This window comes from Psammomys obesus, unplaced genomic scaffold (assembly GCF_907164565.1).
Source record: "Psammomys obesus unplaced genomic scaffold, mPsaObe1.curated_primary_1811, whole genome shotgun sequence".
NCBI lineage: Eukaryota > Metazoa > Chordata > Mammalia > Rodentia > Muridae > Psammomys > Psammomys obesus.
This window is the reverse complement of record NW_026586816.1, coordinates 1852827-1875857: the sequence shown is the minus strand read 5'-3', so window position 1 is coordinate 1875857 and position 23031 is coordinate 1852827. Positions and strand designations below refer to the sequence as shown.

General features: G+C 45.1%; 2 protein-coding genes across 5 annotated transcripts; both read left to right on the top strand.

The window, feature by feature from the left end:
- Positions 1–236: 236 nt before the first annotated feature.
- Positions 237–3639, top strand: Nxt1 (nuclear transport factor 2 like export factor 1). Its single transcript, XM_055602647.1, has 2 exons — positions 237–438; positions 2901–3639. Exon 2 carries the CDS (start codon positions 2959–2961, stop codon positions 3379–3381), a length of 423 nt encoding a protein of 140 aa, XP_055458622.1. The 5' UTR covers positions 237–438; positions 2901–2958; the 3' UTR covers positions 3382–3639.
- Positions 3640–9374: 5735 nt separating this feature from the next.
- Positions 9375–21634, top strand: Gzf1 (GDNF inducible zinc finger protein 1). Of its 4 annotated transcripts, none has more exons than XM_055602669.1 (6): positions 9375–9432; positions 11573–12944; positions 15350–15444; positions 16858–17025; positions 18852–19009; positions 19383–21634. In XM_055602669.1, the coding sequence occupies exons 2-6, from the start codon at positions 11590–11592 to the stop codon at positions 19722–19724; spliced, it is 2118 nt and encodes a 705-aa protein (XP_055458644.1). In that variant the 5' UTR covers positions 9375–9432; positions 11573–11589; the 3' UTR covers positions 19725–21634. The 4 variants fall into 4 exon arrangements, with proteins under 4 accessions (XP_055458644.1, XP_055458646.1, XP_055458645.1 ...); XM_055602671.1 differs by having other exon boundaries at positions 9393–9432; positions 11583–12944; XM_055602670.1 differs by lacking the exon at positions 9375–9432 and adding an exon at positions 9457–9812.
- The last annotated feature ends 1397 nt before the right edge of the window (positions 21635–23031 follow it).

Sequence of the window (23031 nt, the reverse complement as noted above, 5' to 3'; positions counted from 1 at the left end):
AAGGAACCAGGTCCGCTCCGAGACGCACTCTTTCCAACAACCGAGCCTGCCACAGCTGTGCTCCACCCCCTCCATGCCCTCCAACCAGAGCTCCCGCAACCGGATCTTCTAGGCCGAGGCCTGCCCCGGAAGCCGCACCGGCCCCCGCAGCCACACCTGGGCGGAGCCAGCCTTTCCACTGACTCGCTGAGCTGTCCGTCACGGGGAGGCGGGAACCGGCGGGAGCGGGGACGCCTGCGCGTGCGCAGAGCGCAGCACGCCGCGCGCGGGAAGGCGCTACCGGCGCCTAACCGTTCCCCGCCTCCTGAACGTCGGAGCCTCAGGCGGAGCCTCTGCGAGGAAGAGGAGGGCAGGAGCGTAACTCTTCTGGCCCGGGACCGCGGCCGGGCCGGGACCCGGGGCCGAGTCGCCTTGGCGGCGCTGACCGGGACCGAGCAGGTAGGCGGCCGCTCCTGCCTGGCTGTGCGGTGGCCGTTGGGCAACGCCGCGGGACCAGGGACCCCTCCGGTTAGGCTTTCTAAGACCTGGGTGTTGTCCTTTCCCCCACGTGCTGTGCTTTCTCGGCATTAGGCTTTTTTCTTTAATGTGCAAAACGGTGGCGGTGAGTTTGCCCTACCTGGAGGAGCAGCAACAGACTGGGGACCGGGGATGGCTCCGAAGGGCGGGCTGCCATCTGCCAGCAGCTTGGTAAGAAGCGACACCCGGCTGGAAGTGAGGCCCGCGGCACGGCTACCGCCTCTGGGGTCCAGCTCCAGGAAGCTACAGAATGAACCATGAGTGGCCTCCAGGCCTCTCACACTGTTTTTCGGTTTTACTGTTTTCTCCTGATGGGAGAGAGATGAGCAGCTTCTGTGGGTAGCTGAGGACCAGACTTAGAGAGTGATCATCTTGGAGGGGGCGTGACCAATATTAGATTGTGTTTGGAGAAAATGACAACCCAGAGCATCGTGGCCTAAAGGAAGTGGCATCGTGCAGATGAGGTGGAAAGAAATGTGGTTACCTGGTAGAACGTTCCTGAGCAAGCATCCCTAGAGCCGTTTTCATACAGACCTGCTTTCAAAAGTCCAGGAACTTAGTAAAGAGGACAACATGGCCCTGACTCCCTGGCTTTCCTGGAATGAAGCAACAAGGAGTGTGCAAGCGTCTCTTTTAGTAAAGTTGTTACAGTGATTGGTGCAATGATGATTGAGGCAATATATCTAAACTACTAAGCATATATCACTTTATATTGATCTTTGAGTCTGAGGTCCTTGGAGACAGTGGGAAGAGCAATATCAAGCTGGCTCTGAACTGCTCATCTACAGGACCAGCTTCCTCCGAGCTCTGTGGAATTGTAGTCGAAAAGCTGATAAAAAAAAAAAAAAAAAAATGTTGGTCCAGGCATGGTGTTGCACATGCGGGTCTCTGAGACCAAAATGGTCTACATAGCAAGTCCCAGAAGTATACAGAAAGAGACCCTGTCTCAATAAAATAAAATAAAGGCACTTGATACGAAAAAAATATATTCACTACTTAAAATTTTAAGCTTACTCTGTAGAGACCCTGTTTCTGGAAATTGGCAGATAATAAAAATTACACTTGTGTCCAGTATTTTCAGTAGCATTGGTGAGTTACTTTTAATGGAAAACTTTAATCATAGAAGAAATAAGCAGCCATACCTTTTACAGAAATAAAAACATGCTGTGTATGTGTTGGAACTTCAATATTTTTAGGAAACTGTGATCTTTCAAGTACAAATAAAATTGTCCACCCTTTCTCCTGAGAATGTTTGAATTCTAGGGTCTTCCTGCTGTGGTATGGCCCCTCTGTTCTTAAATGGTAGGCATTAGTGCTGAAGATAGAAATTCTAGTTAGTGTTTTGTTTTGTTTTGTTTTCCCCCAGACAGGGTTTCTTTGTGTTGCCTTGGCTGGCCGGACTCACTTTGTAGACCAGACTGGACTCAAACTCACAGTGATCTACCTGCCTCTGCCAGCTCGGATTAAAGGCATGCACCACCACACCTGGCTTGGGGTTTCCAGAAATGTGACCACTGTCCTCCACTCTCTTGAGAAACCTGCCACTCCTTGTATCTCCTGAGTCCTTGTTGGGCTAGTTCATTGTAGTCTTTTCCCAGATGGGCACCTGCTCGCCCTCTGGTAGCCTTTGTTGGGCCAGTAACCACTCATTTCTTCAGCTTGAGCCACTGTTTTTACTAGGAGGAGCCACACCTGTTGCCTAGGGGCAGTCACACCTGTTCCAAGCTTTCAGGAAAGCGCAGGCTTGTTATCAAGTGTACTCTGATAATAATAAAATGGATCTTAAAACCCATTATAAAGTGAACAGATTACACTTTTTTTTTTTTTAACCACAGACTGGCCTAGAATTCCTGCCTCAGCTTCTTTAGTATGTGTCCCACCATTCCTGACTTAAATTTCTTAACCCAGTGCTGGAGTGCACCGTCTAGTTTAATTTTTGTGTTCCTATTTTTTTGACAAGGAAACTGAGAAGTAGTACGATTAGATAGGCAACAATTGCTGGGCTGAACATCTTTGATCCCAGCACTTGAGACAGAGGGGCAGTTGGATCTCTCAGTTCCAGGCTAGCCAGGACTACACAGTCCTTCCTTTAAATAGGCAGCAGTTTGAGCCTGAAGTCCTCTGCCTGCAGTATACAAATGCCCTGTCACCTATGGAAAAGGAAGGTTGGGAGCTAGATGAGTCAATAGGTAAAGGTGCTTTGACCTGAGTTTGATTCATAGGTCCCACATGGTAGGCAGAGAGGACTCTTGCCTGTTAGACTCTGATCTCCAATGAGCCATGGCACATACCAAGCCAGATGGACACAAATAAAACTGGAAATTTTTTTGTCAGGGCAGAACAGACCTTGATATTCACATGTGCCCACCTTTGCTGTCCTACAGTCCCTGGATCCCTACAGAGGAGGCACTCTGGCAGAGGCCTCTGGCAGCAGAACCAGAGATGGCATCTGTAGATTTCAAGACCTATGTGGACCAGGCCTGCAGAGCTGCGGAGGAGTTTGTCAACGTCTACTACACCACGATGGATAAGCGGCGGCGACTGCTTTCCCGCCTGTACATGGGCACAGCCACTTTAGTATGGAATGGAAATGCTGTTTCTGGACAAGAATCCTTGAGTGAGTTTTTTGAGATGTTGCCTTCCAGTGAGTTCCAAATCAATGTGGTAGACTGCCAGCCTGTCCATGATGAAGCTACACCAAGCCAGACCACAGTCCTTGTGGTGATCTGTGGAACAGTGAAGTTTGAGGGCAACAAACAGCGGGACTTCAACCAGAACTTCATCTTGACCGCTCAGGCCTCACCCAGTAATACAGTATGGAAGATAGCAAGTGACTGCTTCCGGTTCCAGGACTGGGCCAGCTAGTGGGGGTGAGAAAGGCTTCTTGGCTTCAGCCCAGCTCTGGAGAAATGCCAGTCTCAAATCTCAGGATGTGGAGAACACAAGTTCATTTTTGTTGTCACAGGAGTACTGCAAACTGGATGTTTGACTCCTAGAAACCCTTTTCTGGTTATATACTGGTTTGTCATAGTTGCCTTTTAAAAGTAGTAAACTTTCTATTTTTCTACTTATTCAGTAGAGACCCTGTTTCTTCAAATTGACAAATAAATAATATAAATGTCGTTTCTCTGCCTGATGTGTCAAAATCTTGAGAAGTACAGAGGAATATGAAAGGCAGAAAACAAGGTAGGAAGCACCTATCGAGGTGGGACAGTCTGGGATGAACTCCAGGGATTCAGAGTTGTGGGTGGCAGACCTGTCCACAGTAGAATCCTCGAAACATAGGGAGTTTTACCTATCCTGGGCCATGTCCCTAGCCAGCACCTCTACCACCATTGGCATTTTATTTTTCAAATGTGTGATATATGTGTCTGTGATATACCTGTGATATATATGTGTGATTCACTGACAGTTGGCTTTGCCCTTGGTGCCTGAGATGAGAGTTATTGAAGATATATGTGAAGAGATAGCTGTCTACCTCCTACCAGAAGCACCAAGATTGGGAGGGAACTGTAACTATAAAGGACCCATCTAAAACTTTCAGTCTGAGTTATCTCTAGATTTGACATGTGATTAGATTCTGGCCAGTGAAGCAGAAGATGAATGAAATGGGGAATTTCGCTTCAGTAAACCCCCACTTCCTCTCTGGCTACTCAGTGATCATGGCTTCATCCTGGACCACAAGACAATATGGCTGTGCCCTAGAGGTGGGGTCATCTGGGTCTCTGATGACCACAACTGGCAGGGTATCCCTAGTTCACCTATGGTTATATCACCTATGCTTTGCCCTATCATATCCATAAAATAACAGCTCCAAAGCCATATCTAGAGCAGTCAAACCAGTCCTACAAGACTTGCTGGCAAGATGAGACTCGAAGAACAAGCAGATGTTACTAAAATTTATGAAATAGTAAAGTGAGGTTTCCACCATGCTGAGTTGACTAAAATCCTGGAACACTAAACATGGTCCCTTAGGAAGTCACAGGGAAAAAGAGTGGAGGAGATGTGCTGCTGAGCATTAAATACCACAGACTCACCCAAGGGTGACCTTGATACAAAGGCCCTGGAGTCGGAGAATTAAGTTCTTTCAACTCTACCCTAAACTGTCCAAAATAGCAAGAACAGAATGATGTTGACCAAGCTTGGAACAGACTGTATTCTCAAGGTTCCTGATTTCCTGGCACTCTCGTAATGTTTGAATCTGAATTAACTTGGATCTCAAAGACAAGTTTGGTTCTCAGTTCTCTTCTGCTAGAGTCCTCTAATCTCCCTTCACCCCCCACCCCAGGTTCTTGTTCCTTACACCCTGCCCTGTCAGGGTTCCCTACACATCAACCCATCTTCCCTTTGCCCTCCCTGCCCACCCCTGACCCACCAGAATGTAATCCACACATAAACCAAAGGCAATCACCCTGCTGTCACCACTAGGCTATCTGCTGATGGACCCAGCATACCCAGGGACCTGGAAGAAAGTGCTCAGTGAGAAAGGAGGTGACTTTTGGCTCTGTGACCTCCACATTTTGTTGCAGAACAATAAAGGCAAAGTTTGCTTCAAGCACAAATCCTCATTTGTAGTGTATTTCAGGTCCTCTGCTAGAGTGCCAAATTAAATCTCAGTTCTACCATAACCTGTATTTTGCTTTAACAAAGACAAGATGCTTTATATTTTTGGTGCTGCCTTGTTGGCAAGGTGTGAAACCAGTTTGTACTTTTAACAGTGAGGGTAACATTTTTTGCAAAGTTCTTTACTCTCAGCAGTGATGGAGATATATTAAGGATAGAAAACTGGACTCATTTTCAAGCTACCAAGGTTCTAGGGACATCTGTCTGCATTCTGCCTCCCCAAGGCCTATGCCCTACTCAGATGGAATTACTGTTCCCAGAAGGAACTGTGAGAAATGCTTTAGGATTGGCACTGTAGGGCTGGACCGTAGGGACCAGAGTGGACAGGGTTAGGGTCTGGCTCAGCTGGTAAGAGCACTTGCTGCTTTTCCATAGAACTCAAGTTCAGGTCCTAGCAGCCACATGGTGGTTCACAGCTGTTTGTAACTCTAGTTCCAGGAGATCTGATGCCCTCTCTAGTCTCCATGACCACCAGGCCCACAACGGGGCACAGGCATACACAAAGGCAAAATACCCATACAGTAAAATTAATTTTTGTTACAAGTGGGTAAGCTTGATCCTGATCCATAGGCTATGGCATCTTCCCACTTGCTGCCAATCATTTTCTGGTGGACTTTGGGCAGAAGAAAGCTAGTAGTATAGGTCTGGCTATTCTGGGGCAACCAGGATGGTACAGGGCATGGAGTCTGGGGAAAAATCCTACTGCCCAGGACTCATCTGGTCAACTTAATTCCTAGTGCTTGTGAGGCAGGCTCCAGCATCCACAGCTCACTAAGATTTGTGAGCAAACACAAGACCTTGACCAGTGAGGTCATGTTATGGCTGATCACAGGACATACAGTGAACACAAACAGTAAGTACAGCAAGTGATGCTTCTGAGATGGGGTCTTACAACTTTGCCCAGGCTGTTCTGGAATGCTTAGGCTCACATGTTCCTTCTGACTCTGCCCAGTCCCATGACTAGCACATGCAATTGCTCCCACGGTACTGGTATTAGAAACCTGTCTTCCTGTCATCAGTAATGTTTGTCTTCTCATAGGGAATTACCAATTTTAAAGAGTTTTCAAATAAACACCGTGTGGCATTGATTTTTCTGTTTTCAGTTTAGTTGCCTTCTGCTCTTTGTGATTTCCTTCCTCTTGTTTATTGTCAGTCTTTTAAAAAAGTTCTCCCACTGAAAGTGCTGAGATTAGCCTGTGCCACCACACCTGGCTATTAAAAGTTATCTCAAGCATCCTTTGTGATATGAAAATAGTGAGGATTCTAAATGTTCACTGATACATTTTTAAATTTGTAATGTTGCCTGCCACCACGGGGGATTATTGTGCAGCCTTATGAATAAAGAAAAGACTTTATATGTGATATGATTCAAATGAAATATTTGAGTTTGGCAATCAGAAAAGCACAAACACTTTGTAGATAATGAGTCAAACAGTACAGACATCTTAAGAACCACTCAAGGTGTGTTGCTTATTATAAGATGTTCCGCTTATTACTGACAAGGTAATTGATTTGTGAATTTAATATGAAATTAAGATGAAAATTCTAGAAACAGATCCAAAGTTAAAGACAGCTGTTGGCTTCTAGGATTTTAATGTTCAATTACCGCAACCAACACATGAACCAACAACCTGAAAAGGAAAGTTGTCCTCTGATCTTCCCAACGTGTGATCATCTTCCAATGTAATTTTAAAAAACGAGTCCTCCAGTGTGTTTAAAGAGCCAGAGATGAATGTTTGGGTTTTGCAATCTGCGAGAACATTTCAACGTAGAAATGGAAATAGGTTTACAAAAACACATTCACCTCACCTTAATTTTTTGTGATTAACAAATGCACTTGTGATAATAGCTTAAGAACGGAGTGTGTACAGGGGAGTGGAGGTGGGGGTGCATTGGGGGGTTGAGTGACTGCCCAAATGTAAAGCAAGTGAAGACTTGTGGCCTATTAAAACTCAGCTCTTGAACTGACCCATAATTAACGCACTGGAAAGTAACTTCACTGGCAGGATTTTGAAGCCTGGGAAACGCACATCGGGAAAGTCACCCCAGGCGGCGCTGCGCGGTTCCTCCCTCAATACCCACGCCCGCCCTGCTCTCCCTCCGTGCCGCGTGGAGCCTCCAGTGCGGCCGAGTGCTAGAGAGGGCTACGCAGCTTGGTGGGAATGTCACAAGACATCAGAGGCCCACCACAGCGTCTCACTTCTAACCCTGATAGGCCCACCATTGCGCCCTACCTTTAGGACTGAGGGTGTAACGTCATCAGTCCGCGACCACCCAGAACCAATTGCAAGCGACTCTGGCGAAACACAGCGCCATGCCACGTGACCTGGAACCCATCCGCTGCCTGAGTCTCCTTGTGGGAAGAGGAGAGCGCTGCGCAAATTGGCTACACCAACCAACACGAACTGGAGGACGTGGTCCGGCTTGTTGGGCGTTCCAGAAGGTGACCCGCGGTAGTTATCTACCCTGCTAGTCACCTATTAAGGAGTGCATGAAATGTTCCCAAGGTTACCCCAAAACAAACGCCTTGAAGTGAACACATAGTTTACTTCTTCAGAATGACTGACTGGTAGGAAGAGTTTGTGCGCACGACATCTTTGCTTTTTCCCTTCACTGCTTGTGTTTGATCCTGCCGAAGCACAAGTCTTTCCCTTCAGAGCTGCAACACTTACAGGTACTTGGCAATTAGGATGTACATACTGTTGGGTAATTTCTCAGATGAGAGAAATTGAGATGGGCTATACTGAGATGGGCCACTAGCCATAAAGAATTGTTTGGCTCCTTCCTGATCTTTCAGCTCCATGTGCAGAAACAATACACCTGTGTATCAAAACACACATACAGAGACAGAGAGAGAGAGAGAATTTCCTGGTAGCTGCCCACATAAGTGTGTAAGTATATATACCTGTCCACTAGTCCCTCTAAATGCACTCAAACTTTTATCCCACAGAAAGGTTGCCCCCCTCACTGTTCCAATAAAGCAGCTGAGCTAGAGTATGAACGCTTTTCTGCCTCATTTTCTTCCACATAGAAAAGTTACCTTTTGAATATGCTCACTTTATTCACACTAACATTCTCCATAATACCACGCTGTTATAAAGATTAAGGGGCTCACAGTTTAGGGTTGGTTTATTAACATATCAAAGCCTGCGTAGCTCACAGGTGCTGCCTTGTATTTGGCGCCTTAACATATCTTGCAAGCATTACATTATTCTAAGTCACACAAAATGGTATCTAAGTCACACAAAACAAAATTTCATTCTTCTGTGTAGCAAAAAAGTTATGGCTTATAACACATATACATATAAAGATATATTTCAAGATATAATGTTCATTATATATTAAAGTCATACATAGTTTAAACTAACTTCACTTTCTAATTCAACTTTTATTTCAGGTAATTGGCTTAATTCAAAGGACTAGATTTGCCTCTTTGCAGCAGGAGCTAGTTTAAACTAAGAGCCAGGCATTTGCGACGCCGAAGGAGCTGTCAATCTCAGTGGGCATTTCTAGTTCAAATAGACAGCTTCCACAGCCTAGACAGGGTCTTCAAAGACAGGAGAAAGCTTATCTCACTGAACTAAATGCTCAAAGAAAGGAGAGTGACCAGAGACCTATTCTCCGAGGCAGAAAGAGGTCTTGCTTGCTGGTGGCAATAGGGAGGCCACTGGTTTCCTCTTCGTAAAGCTTTAGCAGTGGGTGAACGCATGAAGCACGGTCAACATTTACCGGTAACTGGAAGTCTAAGGCGGTGCGTTCAAATGACCAGGTTTTATTTCAGAACAAGGGCGGGATTTAGAGCAGAAGCATTCAAAGACGACAAGGCTGCGCCAGCCTTCCCACTCGGCCACAGCGAGCACGGCCTCAGCCCTACACCAAGACTTTGCCCACACGGCACACAGGAGGGCCTGGATGCTCTGCTTCAGCAAGCTAGCGACAGGCTGAGGACAAGAAGGCACCCGCTTGGCTGGATGTTGCCCCAACTCCAACAACCAGCCCCGCCCCCAACACCCGTTGCTGTTTTCTGCGCAGGCGCGGCCTAGGCTTGACGACGGTGACAGATCCCGGAACTGCTAGCCAATCGCCCTGCCCGAGCTCACGTAAGACACGCAACGCAACGGCCGGAACCGCCTCTGCAGCTGGACGTGAGCGTGCAGCGCCTTCCTTGCTTGAGGGGGCAGGGCCCGTCAGGGGGCGGGGCGCGCTCGTGGCGACCAATCCGCGGACCCTGCAGCCAGCTGTTCCTGCGGGCCTGGACCAGGATACGGGTCCCGCGGAAGCACAGGCTGCGAGGTGAGTGTGCTGCTGACTAGTTTGTCTTCCAGGCTGTCCTCTGCCTGCTGTCCCTAGGAGCGGCGATCTGCGGGGAAGTAGGCACAGGGCTAGGGGCAGGCAAGGACCCCGGCCGAGAGGGGATGGCTAGACCCTTTTGACTCTGGAGGCCGGACCCTGCCCTGGCTGCAAGAGTTCGTTCTCCCTGTGGCTTTGGAGGAACCTTGGTGGTCCTGGACTCCGTGTGGCTGTGGTGGAGGCGGACGTGGTGCAGTCAGAGAGGCCACAGCCACCAGGGCTTTAAGAACCAGGATCCCCGTAGGGTGGGCAGGCTGCAAAGAGCAGTGACTCCTGGAGGCCTGGCCTACGAGTCCGAACCCCTGGGCTACTTAGCGACCTTGGTGAGGATGCTCGGCTCACCCAGAGGCAACCAAATGCCAATGACAGTGGAACACAGCTGACACCGGGCCACAAATAGCCTCTCGCCTGACCGGTGTCTGCTCCCATGGGAGGTAATCGGGGAAATCTGCTCAGGGCCTTCTTGGTTGGTGGAGAAGTCTGCCAGGTCTCCTGGTAGGACTCCCGAGTTATCTTGAGGGGCCAGGGGGAGATGTTAGGAAGTAAGGCTGGCCATATGGGCATCAGGTAAAGAGGGGTCTGCAGTCTTTGTCCTTAGGCTGGGATGGGGATTCCGAAGAGCGTTGGCTCTGCAATACTGCCGCTTGTCGCGCTTAACCCAGTTATTTCTTTTGTTTAATCTTCCTTGGTCGGTAGGTAGTGTTTCCTATGTTTCCTATAGAGTCCCCTTCAGGCATTCCACAGGTGCTGAATTACAATTGTACTCCCTAGGAGACTATTTTCTGTGTTTGAGACTGGGGATTGTGGGTAGTGGTTTCTTGAATGAAATGGAGAGAAAATGCCAAGTCCTGGCAGACCCATGGACTCCAAGGTGATGTCTAGGCTCTGATGAAGGAGATCAGGGAGTGCTCTCGATGGTGGAGACTCGGAAACCAAAGTGAACCTGGGAAGGGAAGTTAGATTCAGCAACAGAGGACTCTGAGAAATGTCCACCGAGCAGAAGACAGGAAGTTGGACTAGCATTTTAGAGTCCTGGAGGGGAATCTTGGGGAACATGGCAACTGCAGGGGAAACATCTTAAGTTTGGTGAGGCTGGGGTGAGGGGTGTGTTGAGAAACTATAGTTGAACCTAGACAGGACCACAAGGTTCAGGTTCAAGACTCCCAGGTAACCAATTATCTTACTAACTTGTCACCTGTAAGGGGAGAGGTCCAGAAGTACCTTGATAGGTTGTGTAGGAAGCCCACCATGAGCCAGCAAATGTCAGGCCAACTGGAAAGGTATGCTACATTTTTCTTCATAAAGTCTCAGGAAAACTGGGCCTTCCAAGAGGAGGAAGTGAATGTTCAGAGAGGCTCTAACCTGTTCAAGGTAGCACAGTCTGTAAAAGCTCTGGAACTTGAATTATTTCAGGAGAGTAATACAATGTACCAGGCGTTTAAGGATATTGTGAATGAGGATGGAAGTCTTGCATTTGTTTTTATGAGAATATTTCTCACAAAAGCCTTTCTGGAACTCTTGAAATTGCTAAGAGGTGAAGTGTAATTTGACTCTGTGTGTCTGTGTGTGCGGTTCTTTAAAGATTCGTTGTGTTTTTAGTAATGTGCATATGTCTTTGTTGGAGTATGTGCATGTGAGTGCAGGTATCTGATAAGTCAGATCCCCTGGAACCGGAATTAGAGGCAGCTGTGAGTCATCAAGTCTGAATGCTAGGAATTGAATTTCGGTCCTCTGCAAGATCTGTTTTTGTCCTTAATTGCCGAACCATCTCTCCTACCTTGTCTTTGTGTTTTATTTGCTTTTGTTGTTTTGAGATAGGGTTCAAAACAGTATAATTCAGGCTGGCCTTAAAGTTGTCATGTAGCTGAGACTGATTTTGAACTCCTGGTCTTCCCGTTTCTGCAGGGCTATAGATGCATGCTACCACATCTAGCTGTGATTTAGATCTTTCAATGAGAAAAGTTGGATTTGTCAGTTACTATTTTTCTTCTCAAGAACTAATGTAACCCTCATAATTTCAAGTCCTTTTTCTTCAGGGATTTTTCATGTGTGAGCTAATCAATTCTTGCTTTTGTTTTCAAAGCTGTTTTTAGAAGGAAGATGGAAAGTGGCACAGTTTTGCTGGAATCCAAATCTTCACCACTGAACCTTCTGCATGAGATGCATGAGCTCCAACTTTTGGGCCATCTGTGTGACGTTACAGTAAGTGTAGAGTATCAGGGTGTCCGTGAAGACTTCATGGCCCATAAAGCAGTGTTGGCAGCCACCAGCAAGTTTTTTAAGGAAGTGTTCCTGAATGAGAAGAACGCAGATGGTACCAGGACTAATGTCTGCTTAAAAGAAGTTCATGTTGTTGACTTTGCTTCCTTTCTGGAGTTCGTCTATACTGCCAGGGTACAGGTAGAAGAAGATCGTGTGCAGCGGATGCTAGAAGTGGCTGAAAAGCTAAAGTGTTTGGACCTGTCTGAAACATGCTTTCAGCTAAAGAAGCAGATGCTAGAGTCTGTTCTTTTGGAATTGCAGAATTTCTCTGATTCTCAGCAGGTGGAGACCAGTAGTGGCCCCCAGGTGAGTGTGACCCCCAGCTCCAAAGCAACTGTACCAGAGGAGGATGCTCACTCCAATGGCCTTGTGGAGTCCCTTGACTACCCAATAGAGAGCTTTGGCAATGGCCTCTCACCAGAAATGCCATCCAAGAAGTGCAAGGAGAAACTGGACAAGAAGAAAGATGTGGCTAAGCCTCCCTACCCTAAAATCAGAAGAGCTAGTGGGAGGCTGGCAGGAAAGAAGGTGTTTGTGGAAATCCCTAAAAAGAAATATACAAGAAGGCTCCGAGAACAGCAGAGAAGTGCCGAGGAAGCTGCAGAGAATAACAGGTGTCCCCAGGACCAAAGCCCAGACAATGAGAAGATGGAGACAGAGCCAGCTTCCAAAAGTGAGGCTTGCCCTGCTAGTGTGGAACTGGAGGAAGGCATGCAGAAAAGGGATGGAGAGAAGGAGGAAGAAGAAGGGAAGGATGGGGAGAAGAAGAAGAATAACTTCCAGTGCACAGTCTGTGAGAAGTCCTTCCTCTATGAAAAGAGTTTTCTGAAACATGTTAAGTACCACCATGGTGTGGCCACCGAGGTGGTGTACCGATGTGACACCTGTGGCCAGACCTTCGCCAACCGCTGCAACCTGAAGAGTCACCAGCGCCATGTGCACAGCAGTGAGCGCCACTTCCCTTGCGAAATGTGTGCAAAGAAGTTCAAGCGCAAGAAGGACGTGAAGCGGCATGTGCTTCAAGTGCATGAGGGTGGTGGCGAGCGGCACCACTGTGACCAGTGTGGCAAGGGCTTGAGCTCCAAGACTGCCCTGAGGCTGCACGAACGCACACACACAGGCGACAAGCCCTACGGCTGCACCAAGTGTGACGCCAAGTTCTCACAGCCCTCGGCGCTCAAGACCCACATGAGGTGCGGCTGCCTGGGAGAGTTGCTATGTGAAGCAGGGCTGGCCTGCATGCAGGGACATGGATTCCCAAGTGCTGAAGTGCCCTGGGCATTTGCACATGGCCTTAGGACTTGGACCAACATATCTTTGTCTATAGAGCTTCATTTCCCAACTGGTACCATCTAAGACTTGGGAAATTGAGGCAATTTTGAATCCTCTTTGGAGGTGGGGGTCAGGGAAAGGGCTCTTCAACCTCTCAGAGAGACCCTTTGGCCCTTCCTCCCATGTAGAGAGATCAGGGCACTGCAGAGCCATCCAGGACTCTGGGTGCTTTGTGCCTGGCCTCTAGGTGGCCTGAGGTCTCATGGTACTCTGTACTTGAGCAAGAGCTGGGCTTTTTCTTCCCTCAGTTTGATTGAGGTTCTGTGAGGTGATAGGTAGTGCTGTTGGACTTTTCTCCAGTGCTCTTTTTGTCCTCAGGGCTTGGAAAGTACCATTTATTGGTTGGTCTAAAAATTAGGATCTAAGAATCAGGCAACACTTTCTATTTTTTTTTTAAAGCTCTATTCATTTTATGTATATGATGTTTTGCCTGAATGTATTAATGTGTACCATTCCTGTTGCCCTTCGAGGTCAGAAGGCAAATGTCAGACACCCTGGAACTGAAGTAACCAGTGGTTGTGAGTCACAGCTGGGTGCTGGGAACCAAATGCTGGTCCTCTGCAAGAGCAGCGAATGTTCCTAGTCACTGAGTCATCTGGCCAGCCTCTGAATGATGCTTTCTAATTGTTTTCAGATTATAAGTAGACAGTGAATATTTTTTGGTTTTGTCTTTTTATTGTTGCTATTTTGTTATTTTTATTATTATTATTTTTAATTTTTTTGAGAGAGGGTTTCTCTGTGTAGCTTTGTGTAGTCCTGGAACTCCGTCTGTAGAACAGACTGCTCTTGAACTCACAGAGACCTGGCTGCCTCCTGAGATCTGGGGTTAAAGGTGTAAGCCACCACCACCTGGCTCAGATAGTGAGCTCTTATATTTAGGTTTCCTTATAGTTTTTTCTTTGTAATTGTTGTTTTACTTTTTTAATTTTTTTTTTTTTTTTTTTTTTGAGAAAGGGTTTCTCTTTGTAGCGCTGGCTGGCTATCCTGGACTCACTCTGTAGACCTGGCTGGCCTTGAACTCACAGAGCTCCACCTGCCTCTGCCTCCTGAGTGCCACAATTAAAGGTGTACACCACCATGCAGTTCTCAACCCGTGAGTTGTGACCCCTTTGGGGGTTGAATGACCCTTTCACAGGGGTCATATATCAGACATCCTACTTATCAGATATTTATATTATAATTCGTTACTAGCAAAATTACAGTTATGAAGTAGCAGCAAAAATAAGGGTTGGGGATCATCACAACATGAAGAACTGTATTACAAAGGGTTTGCAGCATTAGGAAGGTTGAGAACCACCGTCTTAGACAGTGTCTCACTGTGTAGTCCCTGTTGATCTGGAACTTGGCAATGTAGGCTGTGCTTGCTTTGAATTTTCAGAGGTGGGCCTGCTTCTCCCTCCCAAATACTGGTATCAAAGACATGTGTTATGTTGTAGTTCTTAGTATGTATGTTCTCTTTCTAGACAGTTGAATCTTCTACTGTAGTCTACCTTTGCTCTCTAGGACTGTAAGGAGAGAACATGGTGGTTGTCATCTTTCAGTCTGCCCGAGTTCAAAGTACTTGTGTAGGAGGCTTTCAGCAGATCATGACTGATTGCTACATCATGCTGGTTGTAAAACTAAAATATTCCTGTGTAATTCTCAGCAATTTAAGAGCAGATTTTCTCTTTAGACTGACTGGTCATGTTAAGGAGATGACAGTGAAATGTTTGGTCACATGGTACTTTGTCAACAGTAATTCCTGAGGTTATTCCAAATGAGGAAGATTTTCACATACTAAGTGATACATTAGTACTAAAATGTGCAAAGGCACTGTCTCCAGCTTCCAGTGCCCAAAGCCCAGGAGAGAGGTAGGAGCTCTTAGTGGGAAGTTCCACTCTGGTATGTAGAACTAAATGGAGATATCACTCTGTTGGGTCTTGCACAGAAACTCCATTTGTGTTGGGATGTATGGTGAACCCCTCCCCTGAGACAAAGTTTCTCCATCTTGCCCTGGCCATCCTAGAACTTGCTCTGTAGACCAGGTTGGCCTCAAAATCAGAGATTTTGCCTGCCTCTGCCTCCCAAAGTGCTTAATCCCAAGGATTAAAGGCATATATCACCACTGTCTGGTGTATGCTGAACTCCTGATCTGTCCCATTAGTCGTTTTCCCCAGCACTCTTGGAGGAAATGGGTTTTTGCACAATACAGAGGAATTTGGAAATTGTATTGCAAAGTGACCTTTGAAATATACCCTGAGTTATCATCTGAATGTTGTACTTTCAGAGTTCATACAGGGGAAAGACCTTTTGTCTGTGATGAATGTGGTGCAAGATTCACTCAGAACCACATGCTGATTTATCATAAAAGGTGCCACACAGGTAAATACTCATGCTCTTGTGATTGACTGTCTTTCTTAGCTATAGGAAAAAAAAAAAAACAAAAAACTGCAGTTGCTTAATTAGAAGTTGTCATCCACCACAGCAGTGCAGGCTACAGCCAGGCTTCAGCTTTTCCATGTAGGAAGAGCTAATTACAGATACACCTGCTGTCTGCAGTGCTGCTGTACATGATCTGTGCCACTAGGCACTAAAATGGGGCATACAGGTCCTAGATGTGTAGAGGTATGAAACAGTTCCTTCTGTTGTAACCCTAAGTCCATTCTTGGGAGTTTCAGATAATCCTAAAGATTATCTGAAATCTGAGAAAAGCTGTGTGATTAGCTCTCTTCTTGCTATGTTTAATAACAGAACTGGGAGTGACATGATGGGCCAACCATAGGGGGGTGCTTCAGTAGGCTGGAAATCCATGCCCCAGCTCATGACAAGGCCCTTCAGAGGAAGGACTCTGGGCACATCTGTGCTTAAGTCAATAATTAAGCATGGGCAGTGCCAACTGTTGAAAACCTGGAGAGAAACCAGGAGCAAATACATGATAAACAATGACATTTAGATATGAGATTACACTCTAAAAATATTTGTGATCGTTTACTAGGAGAGGGAAAGTTTAAGTGGTTTTATTCTGGGGCAGTGTTGTACTCCTGTGGCTGAAAAATTCGGTGTAAACTCTGCAGGCTATGGAGCCCGTATAGTAGACTGTACTTACTCACCCAGGTCTTCCTTTGCCTACACATTTTACCTCTGAGCACTCACACAGGCCTAAGGTTCAAGCACAGTCCAGACAGAAGAGTTGTTACCATCTATTACTGGAACATAGAACTCCAGAGGACGCTGTAGGTTAGGCGGTGTCATATCACATATTTAGAGTTGGTCATTGTATACCACTATTAATATATTAAAATTTTATGGAAGCCAGTGTTTTAATGTTTGTATGGGTGAGTTGGGAGAATCAACGAAGAACCAAAACAACAAAAAGTGAGCAGCTGAAATTGCCCTGCAATCCAGTCAAGTTGACTGGTGTCACTAGTCTAGAAGTTACTTAATAACCCATTGTGAACTTCCTCTACTTTTAACAAAGAGACTTTTCTTTTTCTCAAAGAGCTACAGAAACACTTGTTTGAAAATAATCCAACAAACCCCCAAAGTTGTAAAATTTTTTTATTTGCAGTAACTAAATGTCTTAAATTTGAGCTCCTGAACAATAATCATTTATTCTTGCCCAATGTTTGGATTTTCTAGGATATTCACCGCTTGTAGCAAGAGTAACATGTTTGATGTTTACTTAGAAAGTATTGGCTGCTGCTTGCCAAGCTATAGAGAGAAGACCAGCTCTTCCTTTTCCCTGTGTTTTTAATGCCTCTATTGTTTGTATTTTTGTCTCATCTTTTCATGTAGGTGAAAGGCCTTTTATGTGTGAGACATGTGGCAAGAGTTTTGCTTCTAAGGAGTACTTAAAACATCATAATAGAATCCACACTGGATCTAAACCCTTTAAATGTGAAGTGTGTTTTCGGACCTTTGCCCAGCGGAATTCCCTTTACCAGCATGCTAAAGTCCACACAGGTATGGCTACATAGGGCCAGAGGAGAGTTCAGTCTGGCAAGGACAATAATTCACAGTTTTAGTTTTATTAGAACATCACTTGGTGAATGTTTGGTGTCACTGTGACCATAATAACTTCTCAGGGAGGGTTGATAGTGGCTCAGAATTTCACAGGGTTCATGCTCTCATCGTGGGGAAAGCATAGCCAGGTTCATGGCAGCAGGAGTTTATGCAGGTTCCTCACACTAAGGTCAGCCAGAGACAGCTAGGAGGAACCAGGGGCTGCTATAATCTTAAGGGTCTGTTTTACTAAGCTACTTCTAGCCCACCAGGAAGTAGCCAGTTCCATAAAGATCCCACAACCTTCAAAATAGTGAGCAGCTTGAGTTTAAGAATGTGACCTTGAGCTGGGCACACTGGCACACACCTGTAATTCCAGTACTTGGGGAGGCAGAGGCAGGGAGGTCTCTGTGAATTGGAGGCCAGCCTAGTCTACAAAGTGAGTTCAGGACAGCCAAGGCTACACAGATAAACCTTTTCTGTCTTGAAAATAAACAAAAAACAAATAACAAACAAAATATGACCTTGTGAGGCACATTTCAGATTTATTCTGAATCAAAAGCTTTAGGAAAAAAAAAATGGTCAAACTTTGTTGTAGTGGCATTTTAAAAGTAATTTTTAAGTTAAAATGTGGTTACACTTGATAGTATTTTAAAATCCTTTTATCCCCTCCAGGGCTTTTAATTGAACATATAACCTTGTGTGTGCTGTCTGAATGCTGTACCACTACATTAATTCATAGGCCCTATTTTTATGTTTTCTCTTTTGAGATAAGATTTTCAAAGTCCTTGAATTTGCTATGTAGCCCAGATAACTATCAATTTCTGATCCTCCTCTCCACACCTCAAGTGCTAGGGTTACTGGCTTCCTACTCACTTTTTATACTTTTGAGTTTATAGTTTGTTATTGTGATTTATTTATTTATTAATGTTATTATGAAATTGTTTATTAATAAACATTTAATTACTAATAAAGTTACATTTCTTTTTTAATCACTTATGTTTTTGTTTGTTTGTTTGTTTGTTTGAGGCAGGGTTTCTCTGTGTAGCCCTGGCGGTCCTGGAACTCACTCTGTAGACCAGGCTGGCCTTGAACTGAGAGATTTACCTGCCTCTGCCTCCCAAGTGCTGGGACTAAAGGCATGCGGGACTACTGCCTGGCTAATTACATATATTTTAATTAGTTAAGTTTATTTTTACATGTATGTGTATGGGTGACTTAAGTGCTCTGGCGTGTGGAAGTCAGAAGGCAACTTGTAGGAGTTGGTTCTTGCCTTTTACCATGTGGGTCCGTGAGGTTGAATTCTGATCCCTAGGCTTGGTGGCAGGTACCTTTACTCACTGAACCACTTCGTAGGCCCAATTTCTGGTTTTGACAAAGTGAAAAATGAGAGCATTTTAGTATGCAAACGGGGGACAGTCTTTGCAGCATGGGGCTTACTGAAAGGGCACAGAGCTTCCTGTGGTGTGACAGCCTGAGTGTGGATCCCTATCTGTCAGATATACACAGGGACAGAGAATGCTATATTAGTGTACATATGTGCACACACACAGGCTGTTTGTCATTCAGCTATACACACAATATTGACCTATTTTTGGTACAGTCATAAGCTTTTGGGTATGGTAGTAGAGTAAATTGGTGCCTCTACCAGGTAGCCCTTGAGTCGTTGCAATGTAACCTGACCTTTTGGGAGTGCTCAGACTACCCTGGGTGTGCAGATGTGTATCGGACTTCAATAAAGTCAACTGAAGATGTCATTGAGTAGTTTCCATCTTTCTTCTGTTCAGGAGAGCGGCCTTATTGTTGTGACCAGTGTGGGAAGCAATTTACTCAAATAAATGCGCTCCAGCGCCACCATCGCATCCACACGGGAGAGAAGCCATACATGTGCAATGCGTGTGGACGGACGTTCACGGACAAGTCCACTCTCCGGAGGCACACCTCAGTAAGTGATGTTTGAAAGCAAGTGAGGGGAGGGCTGAGGTTCCCCAGCCAGGCCTATGCTAACCACTCCCAAGCAGCGGCTGCTGTACAGGGCAGATATTTGGTAATTAGTACAGGGGTGGCTCACCAGAAAGACTCAAATGACAGGGGGATCTTTTGTTTAATTTCTTTAATATTGTAGTCCATGCTGACCTTGGACTTACGATCCTCCCATCTCTGCCTCCTATGTGCTAGGATTATGGAATTTTTTAGTGTGTGCCGTGGTGCCTGGTCCTAAAGAGAGCTGTTCTTTTAAAAGATGCATGTGTTATTAATAAGTATCTTTAAGTTGAGAAGAGACCCATGCAGTGACTCATGTTTTGTTTTATTTGTAGATACACGATAAGAATACGCCATGGAAGTCTTTCCTTGTCATTGTAGATGGCTCACTCAAGAATGATGAAGGGCATAAGACAGAACAACCTGATGATGAATATGCATCACCCAAACTTTCAGATAGATTACTATCTTTTGGTGAAAATAGCCATTTTAACAACCTACTGGAAGTTCAAGGTAATGTGCCTGCCATGCAGGAGAACAGTTCTACAGACACTGCTTGCAAAGCAGTGGTGTCTCAGGATGCTCTGCTTACCACTACCATCAGTGAGCTTGGTGAGCTGACCCCACAGACAGGCGCAATGCCTGCACACCTTCCCTCGCTGGCCAACATGGAGTGAGAACTTGAAGTTGTGTGTCAAGCAGAGTGTGTGACTATTGTATTTCAGGTGATGCCAGGGGCTCAGAAAAGAAACTTGTCTGTGCAAAGATGTAAGCTAGCCTAGCCTTGCAGATTTCCCCAAAATCCATGACCTTGCACGTCTATATCACACTTAAAGCTTTCCTGTTAACACTCTGATCTGCATGATCTCAGCTACATCTATCTCCTCAGCAAACATGGCAGTTAGCATAGCTTGTTTAACCCTGGTGTGGCCATACATGTCAATCACACTAATGCTTGATCCTCTTGATGTCTAAACCACTGCTTGTCTTAATCACAGGTACTCAGCATTGACCTAACTTGGGAAAGTGTTATTTGTGTCTCCTGGTCTCACCCTGCCTTATACTTCCATGTGTGTTTACTTCACTCTGGTCCTTTTAGGGCATTTTTTCTACAGTTAAAGTACATTTGGGACCACTTATTTTATTTTCAGCTCTTTGAAAGCAAGTAAGATTTGTTCTGGGGACCCTAGAATGGAATTGAAGGAAGCAGATGATTCCATTTGTTGCTCCCCAGCCCCCTTTTTGGAGGCATGAAAAGAAGAAAATGGCAGATGGAACATTTTCAGTGTAGTATCTTAGCATGAGTACAGGTAAGGCGTCTGTCATGAAATTCAACCTGGAATGAGTTGTGGCTGTTCAGTTCATTCCCTAAATCAGATTAAGTCAAAGCTGTCCTACCAAAGAATCTAGCAACCAGTTGTCCCTTTTGCAGAAGTATAAGCAATGAAGTGGCGGTGTCAGAGCATTTGATCACATTTTCACCAACAGCACAATGAATGAGTCTGGCAAACCTCGAATACTTCTGCCTTTTTTATAATGTCCAAAGTCCCCGAAGCACTCACTTCCACAGTGGAAGGTGACACAGACTAGTATCTGCTACAGGTTGACCTCGTTAGGAGCATGTAAGAATCTAGAGCAGTTGTTCTCAATGAACTTTCACAGGGGTTGCCTAAGACCACCAGAAAACAGGTATTTAATTACGATTCATAACAGTAGCAAAATTAGTTATGAAGTAGCAACGAAAATAACTTTATGGTTGGGGTCACCACAACATGAACAACTGTATCAAAGAATGTCAGCATTAGGAAAGTTGAGAACCATTGATGTAGAGGGGACCGGAAGCCTTGGCACGCTCAACTTCTATGCCTTAAAAAGTGGATCGTAAAGAACCAGGAATGTCTCAAATGTTCCTTTGGCTTTCTCATGCTGGATTTAATTACTGCTCAGCAAACTTCAGATGAAAAATGCATTTTTTTGGCATTTGCTATTTCTGATGTTGAAGGCGTTGGGTATGTGTACATGTGCCACCTGTGACCCTTAAACATTAAGAATGCCTTAAAGGAAGAATTCTTATGCTTTCTAGTTGCTTTCCCTTTCTCTTTTTAACTTAGTAAATTTGCTGTGAAAACACTCTGGTTTCCAAGAGGAAGGCACCCTAAGTTCAGGGTGATGAGAGATCACATTCTGATAGAAACTAAGGCTTCTTCCCCAGCGCTCACTTTGTGGTAACACTTTCAAGTAGCTGGTGAAGCCACCAAAGGGTGTTCCAGGTGCTGGTAATACTTCCCACTTGCTCTTGAAGGTTCAGGGCTGAATAATTTACATTTGGTTGTGACCTGGCAATCTAGTTGTGTTTACAGACAAAAACAAACAAAGCAAAAGCCTCGTGATTGGCACATGACCATTTTAATGGGAAGAACAAACTTGCCCGCTGATGTACTGTGTTATGGAATAAAGTCATCTTGATGAGAAGGAATTTAAACAATAGATTATTTTGTTACCTACTGGAAGAACTGTCTTGAATTTGTTTCTTTAGAAGTTCTAAATAAAACTGTTTAATGTGTTAATAAATGTCTGCTTTGTAAAAGCTCTGCAATTCTAAGTTTATTTACATTATAACTTAGGGTTTATAGATAAAGATTCTTAACTGAAATTAGTCTCATTTGTTTAACATCATGAACATTAAAACTTAAAATTATAGTCTATCAACTTCTATTTATATAGTCACCACAGGTGACTTGAGTTCTTGAAATTCACAGTGGCACACAGAGGAGAATGGCCTCTGCCCAGTAGTGGCCAGTGTTGATCTGGGGAGGGAAAAGCATGGGCATTCTGCCCTTCTCTGCAATGTGAAGTTAGAGCAGGCATCAGTGGATACATTTTTGTCTCTTCCCAAGAAATAACGGTGACCCTTAAGTACATAAACCCTCGAGTTGCCACCACCTTGTGGTGTCTCTGAAAGCAGTTATGCTGTGAGAAAGCAAGGCTACCTTCAATGGATTTGTCCCAAATGTGTTCTGACAGCACACTACTTTCAGAGCATCAATAAGGGTTACTGAAGAGATGACCTGGTGCCATTCCAACCATTTTGTGTCACAATATGGTCCAAACACCAGAGGGCTCCAAAGCCTTTGGTTTTACCAAGGTTTTCTGTAGTAGTTTAAAAAGTGGACCAGGAAGGAGTAAGAACCTTTGCATTTCACTGTTGGTAATTATCTAAACAGCAGTGCAGATTATAATTTAACTTTCTAAAGATTTTATGTGTCTGGCAGTTTGTATGTCTCTGTGCTGCATGCTTGCCTGGTGCCCAAGGAGAAATCAGATACCCTGGAATAGGAGTTACACAGTTGTGAGTCACCATGTGGATGGCAGGAATTCCATCAGTCCTCCAGAAGAGGAGCCAGTCAGTTCTCTGAATCACCAAGCCTGGCCTCCAGTCACAACTTGAACTTGTTAAATGTCACACCACTGAAACTTCTAAACCTCAGCCTGTCAGGTGAGCATGTCATGAAGAACCTAGCAGCAGAAATATCAATGCCGTAAACTTCATGGGAACAACTTTGTCTCTAGCAAAGACTAGTCAAAATGTTACCGATAATCTCCACTTTATTTACTGTACAAGTTCACATAAAACAAACATTCTTTCAGCTAAGGTATTTATTGTTACATGGTTAGTTTTTACGATGTACTCCCTTGCCTGGGAGCAACTCAGGATTTCACAGGAGCCTGCTACTGGTCACAGTTCACACCGCAGCAGGCAGGTCACGGGCATGCTGTGCTGCCAGATCCTCCACAGTCACAAAGGTTTGGATTTGGACATTTTAAGTGCACGATACCAGAGGGAACAATAAATGCACAAGGGCTGGTGCATATACTTTGGTTATAGTGACACCACCACACATGGTTACAACTGTGCAAAAATACTGTTTTATGTCGTTAAATAAAAAAGGAATTCACACAAGCTATCAAAATGTTGCCACAAAA

Coding starts and splice junctions, on each gene's coding strand:
- Gzf1 (XM_055602668.1), top strand. Junction 15,445..16,857: donor TCATAAAAGGTGCCACACAG/GTAAATACTCAT, acceptor CTTTTCATGTAG/GTGAAAGGCCTTTTATGTGT. Junction 19,010..19,382: donor CTCTCCGGAGGCACACCTCA/GTAAGTGATGTT, acceptor TTTTATTTGTAG/ATACACGATAAGAATACGCC.
- Nxt1 (XM_055602647.1), top strand. CDS start 2,959: ATGGCATCTGTAGATTTCAAGACCTATGTGGACCAGGCCTGCAGAGCT.